Source organism: Camelus bactrianus, chromosome 29, assembly GCF_048773025.1.
Source record: "Camelus bactrianus isolate YW-2024 breed Bactrian camel chromosome 29, ASM4877302v1, whole genome shotgun sequence".
In the NCBI taxonomy this organism is placed as follows: domain Eukaryota; kingdom Metazoa; phylum Chordata; class Mammalia; order Artiodactyla; family Camelidae; genus Camelus; species Camelus bactrianus.
In genome coordinates this window covers 22,430,638-22,449,909 of record NC_133567.1, presented here as the reverse complement: position 1 = coordinate 22,449,909, position 19,272 = coordinate 22,430,638, and the positions used below count along the sequence as shown (strand labels likewise).

Below are 19,272 nucleotides of genomic sequence, written 5' to 3'. Positions count from 1 at the left end.
TCAGAGAAATTGGGATAGACAGATAGGCAAGGTTTAGAGAACACTAACACCTGAAAATCGAGGTGAAGCAAAAGAGAGTTTTTAGAGACTGAAGGAGCATTGTAGCTACTGCTTCATCCCTGATGGGTAAGATTAAGACTGTACTGTAAGCCTTTTAAGGCCAATAAAGAGGCTGTCTGTAATGTACTTCTTCTGTGCACCCTAAGTCATTCTGTAAATTACTATTTCAATTAGCAAGCTCGCCACTTTCCTTAGGTAGACCTACTTGGACAAGGATCAGTGAAGAGTGAATTAAAAGAGTAACTTCCTGCATACACAATGAATATTTCCAGTGCTAAAGGGCACTTGGTTATTACACCTGCGTTCACTTAATCTCGCATTTGACTTGAGCATTTGATTCAAAAATGCCTGCAGAGCAAGTCACCACCCAAGTAACAATCCTGTTGTTAGCCTGTTGACCCAACTGATAAAAAAAAAAAAGCACACCAAAAAAAAAATGAATGGAAAAAAGATTTTCTCTTCTAGAGTCGGGTACTTATAAAAGCATTAGATGATTTTTTAAATCTTGTGGGGGGGATAAAACTTGTAAAACAGTAAATAGTTTTTCAAGTGGCTACTACGATTGGACATACTTCCTGAAGGAGGAAAGCATGTCAGGACAATGACATGCATCTTAAGAGTGTTTGTAAAAGGGTCCAAACGTGTTTTAAAATGCCAACTAGAGGGCGAGAGTATAGCTCAGTGGCAGAGCACATGCTTAGCATGCATGAGGTCCTGGGTTCAATCCCCAGTTAAAAAAAAAAATTTATTTTTTTAAATGTAACCTGGGAATGTTTGTTAAAGCCACACATTCTAAGGCCTCCTATGCAGAGACTTTGATTCAATAGGTGTTACTTTGGTATAAATAATGTGATTGTTAATCTAATTCTTAATAGGAATGCTTAATAGCATCCTAATAGGGACCTAGCACCTTCAAAGGTGACCGCTTACCATATTTACAGCTAACTCAACACTGAAAGGCTTGTTATTTACTATAAAGGATGGTAGACATAATATTCTGCTCATGAAATTAGAGGTGTCAAGAGTAGTAACTGACTAGGGAACTTTTCTGGACCCATAGTTTTTTTTTTTTAACTGCTGCTAATTCTTTTATTTTTTTAATTTTATTTTATTAAGTTATAGTCAGTTTACAATGTTGTGTTCATTTCCAGTGCAGAGCACAATTTTTCAGTTATACATGAACATACATATATTCATTGTCACATTCTTTTCCACCATGAGCTCCCACAAGATCCTGTATACATTTCCCAGTATAATCTTGTTTATCTATTCTATATATACCTGTCACAGTATCTACAAATTTCGAACTCCTAGTCTGTCCCTTCCCACCCACCTCCCCCCTGACAACCACGAGTTTGTATTCTATGTCTATGAGCTGGACCCACAGTTCTTGCTTGAACGAGATACATGAGTGACAAGTCTAACACTTGAATGCCACTGATGTAGTGTGTAAGTCTAGGCTCCAGTGGGCCCCAGTGGACCCAGCTGCTTGAACCAACAGCAAAGATCACCAGTCCTGATGTCATCAAAGCCTGTCCGGAATGAGTCCTTCATTCAGGGTGCTAGTTAAGGAGCCTCACTTACAGGCAGTCTTTCTAAAACCACAGGCAAGTCACAGGACTATTTTTGTGCCAATTTGCTGCTAATGAATATACAACGGAGGGGGTTTGATCAGAGACTTGCTTTCACTGAAACGTATCTTTTGGTAATTGGATTGTAAAGGTAGATTCGTATAGCCCCCAGATACATCTTAAAAAAGCTAATAATATTTACTAAAAGATCTTGATATTTGTTAGCAATCTAAATTGGCTCAGGTCAACTCACCAAAGTAAGGGATCGGATGAAACATACGCATATGCATTTTTTCTTAGGATGGATCTTTTTTTTTTAATTGAAGTATGTAGCACGTGCATTTTAATTCACGTATATATGAATCTGAGGCAGGTGAGCTACAGACTACATGTTAAGAAACACTGGTGTAAGAGAGGACACATTCAGCTGCAAATGTGCTTGAGAAATCTAATCTTTGATAAATGAGTTGGAGAGTTAACAAAATTACTCGGGGAGTCAGCAGAAATTGCTTTTAAATCTTCAGGTCACTTTTCGGTAGATGAACCCCAGCGAAGGTTGCATGAAACATGTTACGACAAGGTGACTGACCTTCACCCCCTTAATATTTACATTCGAGACTTATCTCCTTTCCTGTTTACATACAGGATGCCGTTTCATCTGCAGCAAGCAGATTTCTGTTACGCAATTGTTTGAATTTCAGGCCACATGCAATCTTGGACTATTTTATTTTATTTCATGCCTTTATATTATCTGTTTACCTGAGAGTTAAAATCAAGCTTTTTTTTTTTTTTTTTTGAGGCTGAAGTTAATCATTTACATTCGTGCAGTTTTTATATGGCTCATAAAGCATCCTGCATAGTATTTTCTTTCTATATGAAAAATACTCCTTAATAATGTCCTCTGTTATAGAATGACTCATCAATTCCCCAGTCACAGGACATAAGCTTTAAATGTTATTTTGTCAGTTTCATAATTAATTAATTAATTAATTAATTAATTAGAGGTTGGTACAGTTAACCTGCTCAAGTTACCCACTTATCCCTAGAAAAGATTTCCGACAATTAGCTTAAAATTGCACAAGCCTATGCTTTCAGTGTGTAAAGTGGATAAATCTTTCCAACCAGCAATTTCAATACATATGACAATCAACTAGATATGTTTAAAATTTAATGTTTTCGGAAGCATGAAATTGTAAGAAACTAAATGCCTCTTTGCTGTGGATTAAAGTAGTTACCTATGCAAACTTACTTAGTTAATCAAAATACTCATTAGTGAATTTTTAAATTGCCTTCAAAAATGAAAGTAAAATATTCCAAAGCAGGAAATAAAAGGTTGAAAGTTTTTCTTTCATGACAGTAATAAAATCCATATAAGTTATGGGTTTTTGAAATTTGTATGTCAAAAGTTCAAAGCACATTTCAAGAGTTAAATTTTGACAGAAAGTGTCGAGAAATTTGACACTTATAAAGACCAACGTTCTCACTCTCCCAGCAGTGACTGACAGACACAGACGGACCACTTCATTCCTCCCATTAATAGAACTGAGAGGGGAAAGGCTCCTTCTCCTTAGTTCCAAATACGAACATGAGTTCAGCTCCAGCAAAGCTCATTCACACACCCCTGAGTTCAGACCCATGAGATTGGGTGGGTGCAGCCCCCGATAAGGGTTCTGCTCTCCTGAGTCTTTACCAAAGTACAATCATTGAAGTTAAGAATGACCACTTAATTGTTCTCACTAAAATATTTATTGAACACCACTGTTTTCCATGCATGTTGTGACTGAAGTGAACAAAATGATTAAAAAAATAATAAAATGGTCCATCATTTTGGAAGTGTCATTATAGAGATGGTTATTGATATTAAGCAATTAAGTGAATTTCTGAATGTGAAAAAGAATAAATTCAGGATGCAACAAAAAAATGCTATGAAAGAAATAAGACAGGATGAATTAATAGAGTGACTGAGAAGAGGAGGATATGTTAAGTTTGGAGGTCAGGAAGGTTGTCTGCAAGGTGATACTTGAGCCTGTGCGAAGATCTGGATACAGAGCAATCTGGACAGAGGAGACAGAAAGTACAAAGGTTCTAAAACGGGAACAAGCTTGTTATGGATGGAGATGAAGATATCATCAAGAAAGAGTAATGCTGGTAAGCCATCTTGTTGTAAGTGAAGAGAAAGACCAATTTGGAGGAAATCCAGACAAACCATCATGCCACTTAAATTGATTCATCAGAATTTCCAATTGTCTTATTGTAGGAATGCCCAGGGTAATATTAACATTTTCCATGATCCATTGCGTCACTGGAAATAAGATTTATCCTGCGACCTTAAGCAATACCAATTCTGGAGAGGCAGAGAAGTTAGGGAGCAATGTGAGAGTTATGCCAAGTTTAATAGTTAAACATGACACTTGATTTTCACTACGTGCATTTCCTTATTTTAGGGAAAATATCCCAGAGAAGCCACTTAACCTTGAGGAACTCGAAGCATTGTGTAACTGCTAGTGCCTGTTGGAATTTCTTCTCAGTGGGGTTTAGCAGATCTCTGCTCTAACTAGACACCAGCACTCTCTCACAGTCTTTGTTCCTACTATACCAATTAGCTATTTTTTACATTATAAATGTAAATTTGAAACTCATCAGAATTTACATGCCTTCATAAGAGTTCATGTTTTCAATTTTAAATTATTAAAGTAGAAATCAGAGGAAAATGTTCATTTAAGAGACGAGGAGAAAAAGTCAAAAAGAAATGCTAAGCCTTTTAAATAGAATTTAAAGTTGGCTAAACATAATTTTTAAATTTTGTAAAACACTGAGAAAATGTCTCTGCTTTTTTGGAAAGCATTTTAGGGCATGAAAAAATCTTCAGCAAAGTTAATTGACATTACTCAATAAATAAATGTAATAAGCTATTAACTAACTTTAAAGCAAATGTTTTAAAGACTGTGGTGTGATAGAATAGAGAAGAAGATGCCCTCATGGGTTTGAAAGTAACCAGAAGTGGATTCAGATCCTGGTTTTTCTCCTTGAATTTTCTGAGCCTCAGTTATTCCTTTTAATAGTGGGGTAAGACTAACCAAACCCCTAGGTCTACTCTGAGAATTGAATTAGATCATTATTTCAAAGGGTCCAACAGATGGTAATTATTCAATGAATGACAGTCTTTTCTAGCCTACACCAACACCCCTAACATGAGTACACGGTGATAGTTTTGTTAACAATAATAGTAAATCTTTTAGCACTCTTCATACTGTTGTTTGTTTGTTTGTTGCAAGAATTTTATTTATTGAAAAGGAAGGTCAAGAGATAAAATTATGACATAAGGTTTAGGGTGGATCCCCTTAAGATAATGTCAATATTTCATCTTTCAAATTTTTTCAGTAATATTTGACCTCTAAAATTCCATTCCATAAAATAAAGGAAGGTATCTTTCTCCCTCCCCCCAGCCCATTAATACATTTTCATCAATTTTACAAATTAAACCAATGTAATTATTAAAATTAAACACTCTGCACATTATTCTTTCAACATTTAAAAATCTCTATTTAAAGTCCTACATTTTTTGTTTCTATTTTTTTCTGTTTTATTGACATATAATTGATACTACTGGATACCTCTCTGTGCTATCAATTAACCAATTCTCTATCAAAATTACTTATGTACTTTTGCATGGCTTTTTTTAAAAGAAGTTTTTCCATCAGCCTAGCTGCTCCTGATTCAGTTTCAAGTACATATGGATTTATTTGGAACATTCTAACAGCGGAAGGAATGTCTTTGTCAGTATGTGCTTAGATACAGTTTTAGGGAATAAACTGTTAGATTAAGAGAGTAAAGATTGTGTAAACTGACCTCCTTGGTATGCAAAAGCCCAGAGATTATAAGAAGAGGTCACTACGCGGAAGCTCCATGTGAAAGGGAAGTGAACACAAAATGAGACATCTTGGATTTAGCATAGATATTAAGTTGAAAGAGGCCAAGTTTGTGAGCAGAAAAAAAAGGCTAAAGGTAAACGAGAGGAGTGTTAGTTCTTATGAAACTGTAAGCGCTCATTAAATTTTACATCCTTTCTCTATATAGTTTTCTGCTCGTGGGAGTACACAAACACACCCTGGGTACATAGTGGAACAGAGGGTCATAATAGTTAGGGTTCAAGGTAATTTGGTGCCTAAAACTTTAAATAAATTACCATCCCATATAAAGTTAAAACCTTCATGTGATGAATTATCATGTAATCATGCAATGAAAAGGGAGTTGTCTTTTTCTTTCAAATAGATTGTTAAATACAGTAGTTCAATTTAAAGTTTCTGTTAACAGGGTGTCAATTAGGAAGCAACTTATCTGGCAAAGAATAGACAGCTTTATTCACGGCATGGGCTTCTGGCCAACCTGAGTCTCTTTAAGTCTGGAATGAAGTATCCCAAGGATCAGGTCTGACGATTGGGCATCTTGAGCCAGATCAGACCAGATCAACCAATCCAATTCTCCGCATCAAGTGGAGGTCGATGGGCATTTGTTGACAGTTGAAGGTTAAGAAAGAGTGTAAGCTTTGGGGTTAGGCAGATCTAGGCTTAAACCCTAGGTTTACAAGATGTAAGCAGCCGCTTATAAGCTTTATATAACCCTGAGCAGTTGTCTTCAATTTCTTCTTACACAGAATACAAATTTTAATGTTTAATTTGGTTATTGTAAGAATTAAATGAATTAATGCATATGAACTTGTTAGCATAACATCTGAGACACACTGGACGCTCAATAAAGGGTACCTTTAAAAAAAAGTTCTTATTTAGTTCCTTCTGCCAACTAAAGCGTGGAATGGAAGCTTGGGTCACTTCCCACTCTGCATCTGAGCCAGCTGGCTATCGTTAGCCAAAAGGGACAAACGATGTGCCTCTAGTCAACCTGGCTAAAAATTGTGTCTGGTCCTCTTCTTTTGGAAAGCCCAGGCAGCTCAGACAGTCCCAGGGGAAAGGAGCTATGACTCTCAGGGCATGGACGCTTAATTTTTCAGATTGGATTTCCTCTGAGCGTATTTAGAGCCTTGGAAATGTGGACCTAGCCAGTCTGACACATGCTAATCAGTTTCCTTCACTTCCTTGAAAAGTCCTGTGGATCTTCTCATCACTCAGCAGGTGGCAAGTCTCACCTTGGTCCAGGCTTCAGTTGGGCTTAAGAGAATTGTGGGCAGAGAAGGAAAACTAAGGGGTCGCCCACCTCATAGCTCACCCAGTGTGGCATTCAGCAGAGATGTGGTGAAGAAAACAGCTAGACTTGGAGGCTGAAGTCTTGGCTTCTTGTCTTCTTGCTAATTGTGGTGAAGCCCCTCAACATCTCTTAACTACAAAACAATAATTCTCACTGTACAGAATCTGTGTGCATGTGGTGATGGTAAAATAAAATAATATTAAATTACTTCATAAATTGTACAGAATTATACAAAAGAAAGGCTTCTATTCCAAGAGGCCTGCATTTGATGGGTAAAAGCTACATTGGGCCATATTTAATTTCAATATTAATAAAATCTTCTCCATTTATGAATTCCAATATTGCTCTAAGATGAATGACTTTATTCTCATCTTGTGTGTCTTTGAAATGTACTGTTATGAATAATACGTATTACAAATGATTAATGATTCTGTTATCTGATTTTAAATTAGCATCATGATACCAGTGCCAATCAGCCTGTAAACACACAAATTATTCTCCTTACTAAATTATATTGCCAGTGTCACTTAAGTATCCAGCAAGGGTAAAATTAGAAATCTCAATTTTTAATTAGGAAATCCAAAGAATCTTATATGATAATATTCAGTCACATCTGCTAGGAATATAAGACAAACAGGGCTTGGTTTTATAAAACTTAGGATTTTGATACTTCTCTTTTACAGTATGAGAAAATAAAACAATTGGAATTGGCCTCACCCTTGTGGGCTTTTTTTACAACATCATTTGTTTTACATGTATGTATTTCCTGGTAGGTAGAGATGATGAAATAGGCCTATTAAGGGCAGGGACATTTCCATAAAAAAAGCCCCAAGGGATGGTTTCCGTTGTCTACCGTGGGTTCAACTGCAGTCAGGTGTTATCTCTGTTTTCAGAAAAAGAAAACTGAGCAAAAGATCATGTCAAGTCCTGACTGGGGATATGATGGCGACAATGGTAAGTTCTTCCGTTCATGTCTCTTTTCCAATTAAAGAGGTATTGAGCACTTAAAATAACTGCGCAGTCATAGATTAATGGTTTGAATTGCCTGACTTTGAATTATAAAAGCTTTGCATGTATTCTTAGCAGTTGTCCTTTGAGTCATGGCTGTCTACAAAATGTTTTCTTTCTCCCCCCCTCTCTCTTTCAGTCTCTCCCTCTCTCCATACATTTATATTAGAAATCTCTTGCTAACAGTAAAATATGGATAATTTGATCCCATAGACTATTAATACTTTACTTGTGCTGGAAAATAGACTATTTTATAGTACAGCACAGAAAAGGGGCATTCTTACAATAGAGAAAAGACAGTCTGTTCGGCGAGTGGTGTCGGCAAGTGAACAGCCGCATGTAAATAAGTGATTAGGACACTGCCTCACACCGTACACAAAAATAAACTCAGAATGACTTAAAGACTTAAACGTAAGACAGGACAGCACAAATCTCCTGGAAGAAATCATAGGCAAAACATCCTCTGACATAAATCATAGCAATGTTATCCTAGGTCATTCTCTGAAGGCAATAGGAATAAAAGCAAAAACAAGCAAATGGGACCAAATCAAACTTATAAGCTTTTTCACAGCCAAGGAAACCATCAACAAAATGAAAAGACAACCTACAGACTGGGAGAAAATATGTGCAAATGATGCAACTGACAAGGGCTTAATTTCCAGCATATATAAACAGTTCATACAAATCCATAACAAAAAAACAGATAACCCAATCCAAAATGTCCATTGACAAAGAAGTTGTGGTATACAATGGAATACTACTCAGCCATAAAAATAATAAAATAATGCCATTTGCAGCAACATGGATGGACCTGTAATAACATATAATGAAAAAGAATATATATGAGTAAAACTGAATCAATATGCTGTACAAGACACTAACACAAAATTGTAAATTAACTAAACTTCAATTAAAAAATAAATAAATGGAAAAGGGACATTTTGAAATATTAAATTTCTGTTAAGTTAAACAGAATATCATTTAAGATACCTGAATAAATCCTAATTTAATAAACAAAGTTATATTCCTAAAACTTGGAATTGAGCATTTGATCAGGTTTTGACTGTAAGCATATGTTTGTCCTTGTAGGTCCTGAACAGTGGGGCAAGTTGTACCCCATTGCAAATGGTAATAACCAATCTCCTATCAACATTAAAACCAGTGAAACCAAACATGACACCTCGCTCAAACCTATCAGTGTCTCCTACAATCCAGCCACAGCCAAGGAAATCGTCAACGTGGGACATTCCTTCCATGTAAACTTTGAGGACAATGATAACCGATCAGGTGAGCCAAAGACCCTTCTGATTTTTTCTTTGACTTTCCTGGGGAAATTAAAACAACAGGTCATTAAGAAACACAATGCCCATCTTCAGTCTTGTGCACATGTGTAACATCGCTGTAATCTGGTGAGGCATCTTGAACTTTCAGAAAATTTCTAAGTAGTAAAGATGATTTGGGGGGCTCCCAACTCAGTCCTTCTTCTTCTCAGTGACAGTGTTCCAACTCTTCCAATTTCCAATGTCTTCATGCTCACTTAACATCCTCTGAATGAACAGTATTTTTTTCCAAAAAGGTCTGTGAACCATCATGAATATAAAAACTGAAAATGCAAATATTTTCTAATTGAGATGAGGATGGAGGAGCACAGTAGGGAAGAAAAACAGAGGTGAAGAATGTATTTATCTTTTGTGACCAGAAAAAATGGCTCTATAACTGAGAAGTGCTTGGGTACCAGTAAGAAAATGGCCTTGCATGCATCTTTTTTGGGGGGAGAGGGGACTGGTAATTAGGTTTATTTATTTACTTTTTAATGGAGGTACTGGAGATTGAACTCAGAACCTCATGCATGCTAAGCATTCACGCTAACCCTGAGCTATACCCTCCCCCCTGCACCTCGCATAGAACAACTTTGTGCATAAGTATACTTACCTATCTTCCCCTCTCCCTGCTAGACCGTAATGACTGAATTATCTTCATACCCCAGAGTCTAGTACATTTCCTGCTACACAGTAAGACTTTCAAAAATGTTTACTGAATAATTTATTAACTGACAATTTCACAAAACAACTCTACTGACAAAAGGCAAAATTTGCTTTAGCACTTTCCTACAAGGTTCTGAGCCTAAATTTTAGACACCCTGGGGCTATGTCCATTGTTAATATTGGATTAGACCTGATATTATGTGTTTTATTAATCGTATGATTGAGTAGGCTCTCTAAAGAAACATGGTTCATTGTTAAAATTTTTTAAGTGATCCTACTGCCCCACTGACACTTTCTTTTAGTCCCTGCCTAGGGGTTCTCTACAAAGCTGTCAAGATACCCGCTAGTGTCTTGATCAGTTACAAGGTATGTGATGAGTAATTTGTTACCAAAAACTAAATCACTGAAGATCTTGATGCATACTTCCCATTACTGTCTTTGTTGAAAGAGTAAATGAATGGACTTGCAGATTAAAGCAGATTCAAGGAAAGCCCTGTAATCATATAATTCACTCATCTCCCAGTATGTTCTACTGAAGGCAGGAAAAGGTAAAACTACAGTCCATGCGCTGAGAATTGTATATAAGTCATGCACTATCTTAGGGTGCACAATACACATGAATGTCATCAATGTGGATGTGCAGGAAAAAAAACCAAGATGGAAATTCTGGTGCTAGTGTTTGTTTTCATTTCTCCTCAACCCCATTTAATGTTAATTTATATTACATGAGAAGGCAAACTGGAGTTTATGATTGTAGCACTAACATACTAACATTGTTTCCTTTTTCTTTAAGTTCTGAAAGGTGGTCCTCTCTCTGGAAGCTATAGGCTTCGTCAGTTCCATTTTCACTGGGGCATCACGGATGACTATGGTTCTGAGCACTTAGTGGATGGAGTCAAATATTCTGCAGAGGTAATGTAACTCAGTGAGTGAGAGATAACTGCGCTGAGAGTACTCCCAGAAGCAGCTGCCTTACAACATAAGACACCCTTACAGTGGCTCCAAAGGAATGAGCATTCTGGTCCACGTAAGGGACTCCCAGGCTCCATTAAAATCAAAGACAGACACACCACGTTTGGCAATAGAGGAGAATTTTTGGTGTCAAAGAGGCAGCTGAACTTGGAGCTGAACTCCTGAGCCCAGAATCCTCTCTCATTTTAGAATGCCTCAAAAACTTTTACTGTGACATCGGGCTGCCCTCTGGCCTCTTGCCCACATGGAAGTTTGTGATCTAGTCCAAGGCATTTTGTCTGTGTATCCGTGGAAAAATCAAGAACATTTGCATCAGGTTGTTAACAGAGGGTCTGGTTGAAAAGAAGAACTTTTGCCCTTTATATATAGGAATATGTAATACATTTGTAACAGCGTAGATAGGTTGGCTTTTTTATTTTACTTTTATAAAATGAATTTGTAATATATATACTTTTGCAACATGCCTTTTTTTCCCACTTACCAATTTATCATGATCATTTTTCCAACTCGTGTAATTCCACCTCTTTTTCTAATGTCTGTACAGTATTTCAGTGTATGCATATATCAGAATTTATTAACTGACCCCTACACATGGACAATTACAATGCCTTTTGCTTCTTGTTCTGTTGGGGTTTTTTTCTTTTGCTTTTACCAAAAAATTTTGCAATAAATGCATCTGTCCATACATCTTATGCACTAATAAAAGCAATTATGTAGGGCAGATTTTCATTAGAGGGATTGTTAAATACAGGGTAGGTGCACTTTTCATTTTAATAGAGGACATAGGAATAGTATATAAATATAACTCACTTTATGTTACATTGTAAAGCTAGACTAATAACTTTCAATGTTCAGAAATCCATTAAATGCCTTTTCCTATTTCTCCTTCATAAAATTGTAGGCAGACTAAAGTCAACTGGACTGAAAGCCTAAATTAGTATTAGTAGTATCTTTGGGGGAGGATATTTGGTTGTATCTAAGAAAACTAAATTGGTGATTCTCTCCTCTAATTTGAGAAAAATAAAATTAATCCAGTCTGGAGATGACAGGCACTTAGCCACAAAGTTCAACACATGACAGAAGGTGGGAGGGAGAAAGGAAGGGAGAGCAGGAGGGAGGGAGAGGTGGGGAGAATGAGAGAGATTCGTGGCATGGAGAGAATTGATTTGATTTAGAAGGATATGAGTGACCAGATGATCACTTTCCATTGGATGGTCAGAAAAGGATTCTTTCAAGAGTGGCATCTGAGTTTAGCCTTAATTCAAGCCAAAATCCTCCCATGGGAAAACTATGGGGAAGGTTCAATCCCCAGTACCGCCTTTAAATAAATAAATAAAATTTAAAAAGCTGATTACTTCCCCTTGCCAGCAAAAGAGAATTTTTTGGTCATGATTCCCAGATACTTCAGGACCCTCTTTTCATAAGGTTAATAAGAAGTATCTCAAGTGAGAGAAAGTTATTTCAATTTTTGTCTCAAAACTGGTTAGTCAGAATTCCTGATCTACAGTTTTCTTCTGTAGAGCAACAGGGAACTATATTCAATACCTTTAATGAAAAAGAACATGAAAACAAATATATGTATGTATAGGTATGACTGAAACTTATGCTGTACACCAGAAATTGACATGTTGTAACTGACTATACTTCAATAAAAAATAATAATAGAAAAAAGAATTCCTGATCTCACACCAAAGAGAGATTTGTTTTTAAAAAAGAAGTAATACTGAACAGTTAAGATATTGTGGGAAAAGAAATTTCTTAGTGGTTCCAAAATCTGCCACTTACCCACTCTACTCAACACACAGTTAACCCTTCTTGAGAATGAAAATATAGCCCTTCTCAAGCCCTAGGTAAAAGTTCACATAGTTTTATCTTTCTAACCCAAGGTACATCTTCATATATTAACAAATTAATGTATGACTTAATTTTTACCTTCACAATGGTTATAAGTAACTGCTTAACCACATTATCATTTCCAGTTTCATATAGTTCACTGGAACTCTGCTAAGTACTCCAGCTTTGCTGAAGCTGCCTCACAGGCTGATGGTTTAGCAATTATTGGTGTTTTGATGAAGGTGAGTTACAGAGAGTTACAGAGCTCTATTAAAATTATTTTTTTACCAATCAGACCTCAAAATAGGATGAAATAAGGCAAAAAAATGTTTGAGTCTTTTCTCTTTTTCTGGAAAGTTCTTTACTAATGAGTGACCACAGGTGACACAGTTCCCTAGTAGACTGTGGGGTTTTATTGGGGTTTTTTGGCTTTTCCCTCTTGAAGAGAGAAATAAGTTTCAGGCAGAGACAAAATGGAAAGGTGTTAAAGATGGAATGAATTTTTATTTTTCAGCTCTTCCACATTGCCTTTCTTCCTACATCATAGAGTCAGTTTATTGATTTAACATTTTATCAGGAAAAAAATTAAGAGAATTTTTGTCCCATAAAGAAAGTTTAATTGATATTTTGAATGGCAGGTTTGTTCGGCTCCTCTACAGGAGAGTCCCTAAAAGTTCTAAAGGGAAGTTCCTACTAAATTGGGTATATTTGGGTGACTAAATTTTGGAATTACAGTAATTCTAGTTAACCTTTATTGTTTATTTATAACATGCCATTCACTGCACCAATTATAATTAATAGATTTGATCAAAAGTTAAGACGTTTGTTTCTGTATCACAGTTTTGCTGAATTTCTGGATTTCGACTTGCATATCTTTGAACATCTTACCCATATTAAATTAAAAACAAGATTTTTATTTGCCACTTTATCTGTGGTTACACATTATGAATCATTTACAGAGTACAGGGCCCACAAAAACAAACTTCTAGCAAAATTTCCTCCCCCAAAGCAAAAATACCTTACTTTTCTTCAGCTACTGTTTTTGATCGAAAAAAAATTAACTAAACAGGACTTGATAATAATTTTTATCTCACACTTTATTTTTTTTTTTTTAATCTCCAGGTTGGTCCAGCCAACCCAAAGCTGCAGAAAATATTGGATGCCCTAAAATCAGTTAAAACTAAGGTAAACATACTAATTAAATTAATTTAAATCAGAACACAGGAATCCATAGAATTAGGAAATGATTTAATTCTATATCTGATATGGGGAGTAGGAAGCCAAAGCAAGGGCCACCAATCTGAAAATCAAGGTACTACTAAGATGCTCCTCGCTTCTGAGATCTCTGACCCAGGGAGTTCTTTTATTTTGTTTTTTGTTTTTCATAGTTATTGCTTATCTATTTCAGCAGGATGAAGCCTATAGAACAGGTTTTATAGCTGTTCAAATTTGTTTTAAAAACTATATCCAAACAAAATGTGATTTTTTCCCATTTCATGGAAAGATATCTTTATATCTTTAGCAAGACAACAATGCAGAAGTTAAGGATATTCTTTTGAGATCTCATTAAAATGCAAAATCTCATAACCATGATTTCACTGTCAGCTAAAAAATCGATTTTCTAATATATTTAACCTTAGTTTCCCTGTTTTAATAGTAAATAGTTAAATCATATATTAGAGATTTATCATTTTCTTTCACAATATGGAGAACTGCCATATTTTTACATAAAATAAATCTAGTTCATGATGATTCTAGAAAGCACTAATCTTTAAATGAGTATATTATAAAGTGAGAAAGTCTGAAGATAAATAAGCACTCAAGTCAGGAATATAAAAAATGATATATGAAAAGAAAACAGAAGGAAATAATGAAGATGAAGCAAAAATTAATCAAATAAGAAAGAAAATGAAATATAAGGTAAATTTTTATTATGAAAATAAAAAGTTGATTTTTTGGAAAAACAACAAAAAAGCACACTTTTGGCAAGTTTGATGATGAAGAAAAGGTATGCTACAAAAAAACTACTAGAAATAAGGAAATGGATCATAATTAAAGACGTGGTAAAAAGGTTTAAAAGAGAAAAGTTTGTACAGTTGACCCTTGAACAACATGGGTTTGAACTTTGAAGGTCCACTTATATATGGACTTTTTTCAATAAACACACACTACAGCACTACTCAATTGGCAGTTAACTGAATCTGCTGATGCACAACCGTGGTTACAAAGGGCTGAAGTTATGGGTATATTTTTGACTGCGTGGGGGTCAGCACTCCTAATCTCCACATTGTTCAAAGGTCAGCTGTATACTATACCAGTACATTTGAAAATTCAGAGTAAATGGGTGCAGTTCTAGGAAAATGTGGAGAAACTGACTCAAAATGTGTTGAAAACCTAAATAGGCCAAAAATCTAAAAAGAATTTTTAAAAATAGCCAACAAAAAAAAAATGTACCAAGTAAAAGAAAACTCTAAGCCCAGAACACATTATGGAAAGTGTTACACAACTTTTAAGAAACAATCTTGCCACTGTTAACTAAACTGCCCAGATGAGGGGACAGAAAACTTTATATCAATTTAATTTAATGAAACCTAATACCTCAACTGGGTAAGAATACCTCAAAAAGGAAATCATAGGCAAATCTTTCTTGGGAATATAAATAAAAGATACATTAAAATTGATTACAGCAAATCATATTCAACAGTATAAAAAGAGCAACACTTCCAAACTAGTAGAGTTTAATCCCAGGAATGCAAGGATGGCTCTATATTAGATCATCTCCTAATAGAATTCATTACATTAACAAACTAAAGATGAAAAACTATATTACAAACTTGTTAGAGTCTTAAAAAGCATTTGATGAAAACTCAATGCCAATTCCTGAGGACAAAAAAAGAAAGAGAAGAAAGAAAGAGAAAAAAGAAAGAAAATTCTCTGAAATCTTATTGAATTTAAGAAAGAATATCACATAGAAACTTAGATCAAACATCAAATTTAGTAGTGAAATATTTTAAGCATTCTCATTTCAATCAAAAACAAGACTAGGGTGTCAACTATGAACACCACAACTGAACATTGCAATGAATGCCCCAATCAATGTAATAAAATATAAATAATTTTGGAAAAGAAATAATAAATAATAAAATAAAATAAAGAAAGAAATAAGAGTACAAATTAGGGCAAACATTAGAAAGTAAAGACAAAACTGCCATCAAGTGCAGAGGATCATTGACATCTACCTGGAAAACTCAAAACTAACAGCTAATAAGCAGAATCAATACGCAAGTCTAGTAAAGTCGATGACATAAAATATTATCTATAAATATCAGTTCCTTTTCTATACATCAATAATAACCAATCAGAAAAGAAAATAGGAATAAATAGAATAAAGCTAAAACACACCAATACACATGTTAATAATATCTTTGCCACCAGAACAGTATCTGGTATCATTCCTAGAGAAGCAATAAATGCTTTATATTGAAAATTAAACATATTCTAAAGAATATAGATTATAAAAAAATTTTGAACCTTTGCTTATCCTCAACCAAATGAAGAAGGAGGAAGATTGCTTAGTCAAAATTTCAATGTAGCATATTTTCAGTCTTCTATTACTTTTGTTTATATCCACAAACATACCAGACATAAAATACTATATAGTAGAAAAGATTAAATTCTCAGCTAAGATAGATAGATAGATAGATAGATAGATAGATAGATAGATAGATAGATATATCTATACACATACACCAAATAATATAACATATATATTACACATGTATGTGGTATAAGTATTTGATATCATGGTATAATAATATATTACTTTTCTTTTTCTTTCAGGGCAAAAGTGCCCCATTCACAAATTTTGACCCCTCTGTTCTCCTTCCTTCATCCCTGGATTACTGGACCTACTTTGGCTCTCTGACTCATCCTCCTCTTCATGAGAGTGTCATCTGGATCATCCTTAAGGAGAGCATCAGTATCAGCTCAGAACAGGTAGAGTATGAAAAGTAGATGAGTGAGAATTGGGAGAACAAAGCAGGAATATCATTTCAATTCCTAGTATTAATGGGAGAAATCATTATTTCAATAAGATTTTGAAGAGTTCATTTTCCCTTCCAATTGTCTTTTTCCAATACTGAAAAAGATGTAATTCTGACATAAGGTCTATTGAATAATAAACAAGAAAAAGGTATTATAAATACTTTTTTTTTTACTTTATGTAGAAAAATATATATGAGATTCAGAACTCCTGCTCTTCTTTTCAGCGTAATAAGGAAAAATCCAACCTTGTTAAATATCTTCCTAAGAGTTTCAGAAATAAAGAAAAAACTGACACTGGAAGTACAATTAAGACTTCGGAGAATTGTGACTCTCAAGTCAGCCTTGATAGTCGACATGGTTTTATTTGTCCTTTTATAAAGCTTAAGTTCTTAAATATTTAACAAAATATCTTATTAACTACTGTTTATAAGTATGATAATAATAACTACCTTTGATTGAGTGATTACTTTTATTAGGTGCCTTACATATGTGTTGTCAGTCAATTCTCATAACAAACCTTTAGGACAGGCAGTGTGGCGTATTGGTAACTAACACTTATTGAGCACATGCCAAATGCCAAACACCATTCTAACAACTTTATATGAATGAATCCATGTAGTCTTCCCAACATCTCAGTGAAGGGGTCCTCTACGGAAGCCGAGGCAGCAAGCAGACAGGTCTCTTACCTGAGATAGCTCAGATGGCCAGTGAGACAGCTGGTATCCTAACCCACTCTATCACGGATAATTTAAGCCAAGTGCCTAGTGCAATGAAAGGGGAAGGAATTTTTGGCTTCCTCCCTTTTCATCAGTGAATGCATTGCAATCTTCAACTTGATTTTCTAAGTATCAGTGCGTTAATTACACTAGGGAAAAAGGTGTTTTGTGTAATTTTAATAGCTTTTGACTCTTTAAATATTTTATCCCTCCTCTAAGCTGGCTCAGTTCCGCAGTCTTCTATCCAACGTGGAAGGGGGTAAAGAAGCCCCCATTAAGCACAACAACCGGCCGCCCCAGCCTCTGAAGGGCAGAACGGTGAAAGCTTCATTCTGATTGGCCCACGAGGAAATATCCTCCCTCATGGAACACAGCTCTGCTTCTGCCATAATCCAATAAAGCAAGTTTTAAGAAACAAATTTATCTCAACGCTAGCAGAACCGCATACCTGCAAATTTAATCTGTACAACTAAAAACCTTTTATTTTTGCTCTTCATGCTTAACTCAAATAGTAATCTGTGAGCTTACACACTTGTGCTTAAATTCAAGTATATTTTGTGGAATTCTTTATAATTGCAATTAAGCTATACTTAATTTCTCAGTGATTTGTATCTCTTTTCATTGTAGTCAGTTTAATTGAACCATTAAAATAATTTTACCTCTTTCTTCTTGTCTAATATGCACTCTATTTTTAAAAAGCATTAAGTTGCTACCCCATTTACAGTCAAAAATCTTAAATGCTGTATTTGCAATATTATTTTGCCTCAAATGTAATAACCTAAGAACATCTTGAAATGAAATATCGAGAGTTCATTTGCTTACTCTTGGTGACAAATATACAACTAAGATGACAACTAGATTTAATATTATTATTCCAGCCCAACATTGCTACTATTTGTGTACTCTGTGATAAAACTAGTATGTTTTATATAAGAAATGATGCTTCTGGTTATTACTTCCACTTTTCCTCCCCCATTAGCAAAGTGCTTTTATTTTTTCCATTGTTATAATTAGTTAGCTTGCATGGAGGCTCTGTACCTCAGATTTGGAAGAAAAGTCACCAGTGAATTGTTTATAAAAATGAAGAAAGTGTTTGTCTCAAAACTATATAGGAACATCATGTAATTTTCTAGTCAGATGTGTACTTAACCTGAAGCCCGTTCCTCCTGAAACCACATCTGCATTCAGAATTCTACAATTCTTGTGTCTAGTGTCAGTCTTGTGATGCACTTAATTTCTATTTTCTGAGAAACCATATTAGAGAGCAAAGCCCACATTCATTCCAACGTTCTAGTCTTCTCTAATGTCACAAAATCAGTCAGAACCTCTAAGTAACTGTAATCATAGTCAAAAGGACAGACAAAGCAGATTCTTCATTGCTCTGACAGATTTTTTTTGTATAAAGGCTGTGTTTATTTATTTTTAAATTAAAAAAAAATATTTTTAAATAACATTATTATTTGTACCTAAAAATCATGCCGGAAGACGTCTTTTGACATTTTTTATTGGGGCCCAGAAATTAAGTGAATCCTCTTTATTAAAAAAGTAATGGACCCACATAACACTTCATTTAGCTCTGATGTGTTCTATAGAAATAAAATACTATAAAGCATTCTATAAAAATAAATTACTTCCTTTGTAAAAGTAATCCGTGTGAATTAACATGTGGTTGCCAGATACTGAGAAAGCTTGAGACACCTGTCCTATGATCTTCTTATTTCACGTGAGTTACATTGGTAGGATTTTAATCTAAAGTTATCAAAGATCATCGTGAGCACCAAAGAAAGAGGAGTATAAGTTTAATTTAAGAAATAAATCTGCAAAAGGTGCTCAGGGCCTACGGTGTTCGAAAGTATTTTCTGAAAAGAAATTGAGCAATTT

The 19,272-nt window shown here is 35.0% G+C and overlaps 1 protein-coding gene across 2 annotated transcripts in view; it reads left to right on the top strand.

Annotated features, from left to right (window-relative positions):
- The window catches only part of CA1 (carbonic anhydrase 1), a 44,515-nt gene extending 26,459 nt beyond the window's left edge, over window positions 1-18,056 (top strand). For both annotated transcript variants that reach the window (XM_045514467.2, XM_074354929.1), the window contains 7 exons: window positions 7,727-7,787; window positions 8,931-9,128; window positions 10,620-10,738; window positions 12,778-12,873; window positions 13,754-13,816; window positions 16,472-16,627; window positions 17,611-18,056. In XM_045514467.2, the coding sequence (XP_045370423.1) occupies window positions 7,751-7,787; window positions 8,931-9,128; window positions 10,620-10,738; window positions 12,778-12,873; window positions 13,754-13,816; window positions 16,472-16,627; window positions 17,611-17,727 (786 nt within the window). In that variant the 5' untranslated portion in view covers window positions 7,727-7,750 and the 3' untranslated portion in view covers window positions 17,728-18,056. The remainder of the gene's footprint in view (window positions 1-7,726; window positions 7,788-8,930; window positions 9,129-10,619; window positions 10,739-12,777; window positions 12,874-13,753; window positions 13,817-16,471; window positions 16,628-17,610) is intronic.
- Window positions 18,057-19,272: the final 1,216 nt, after the last annotated feature.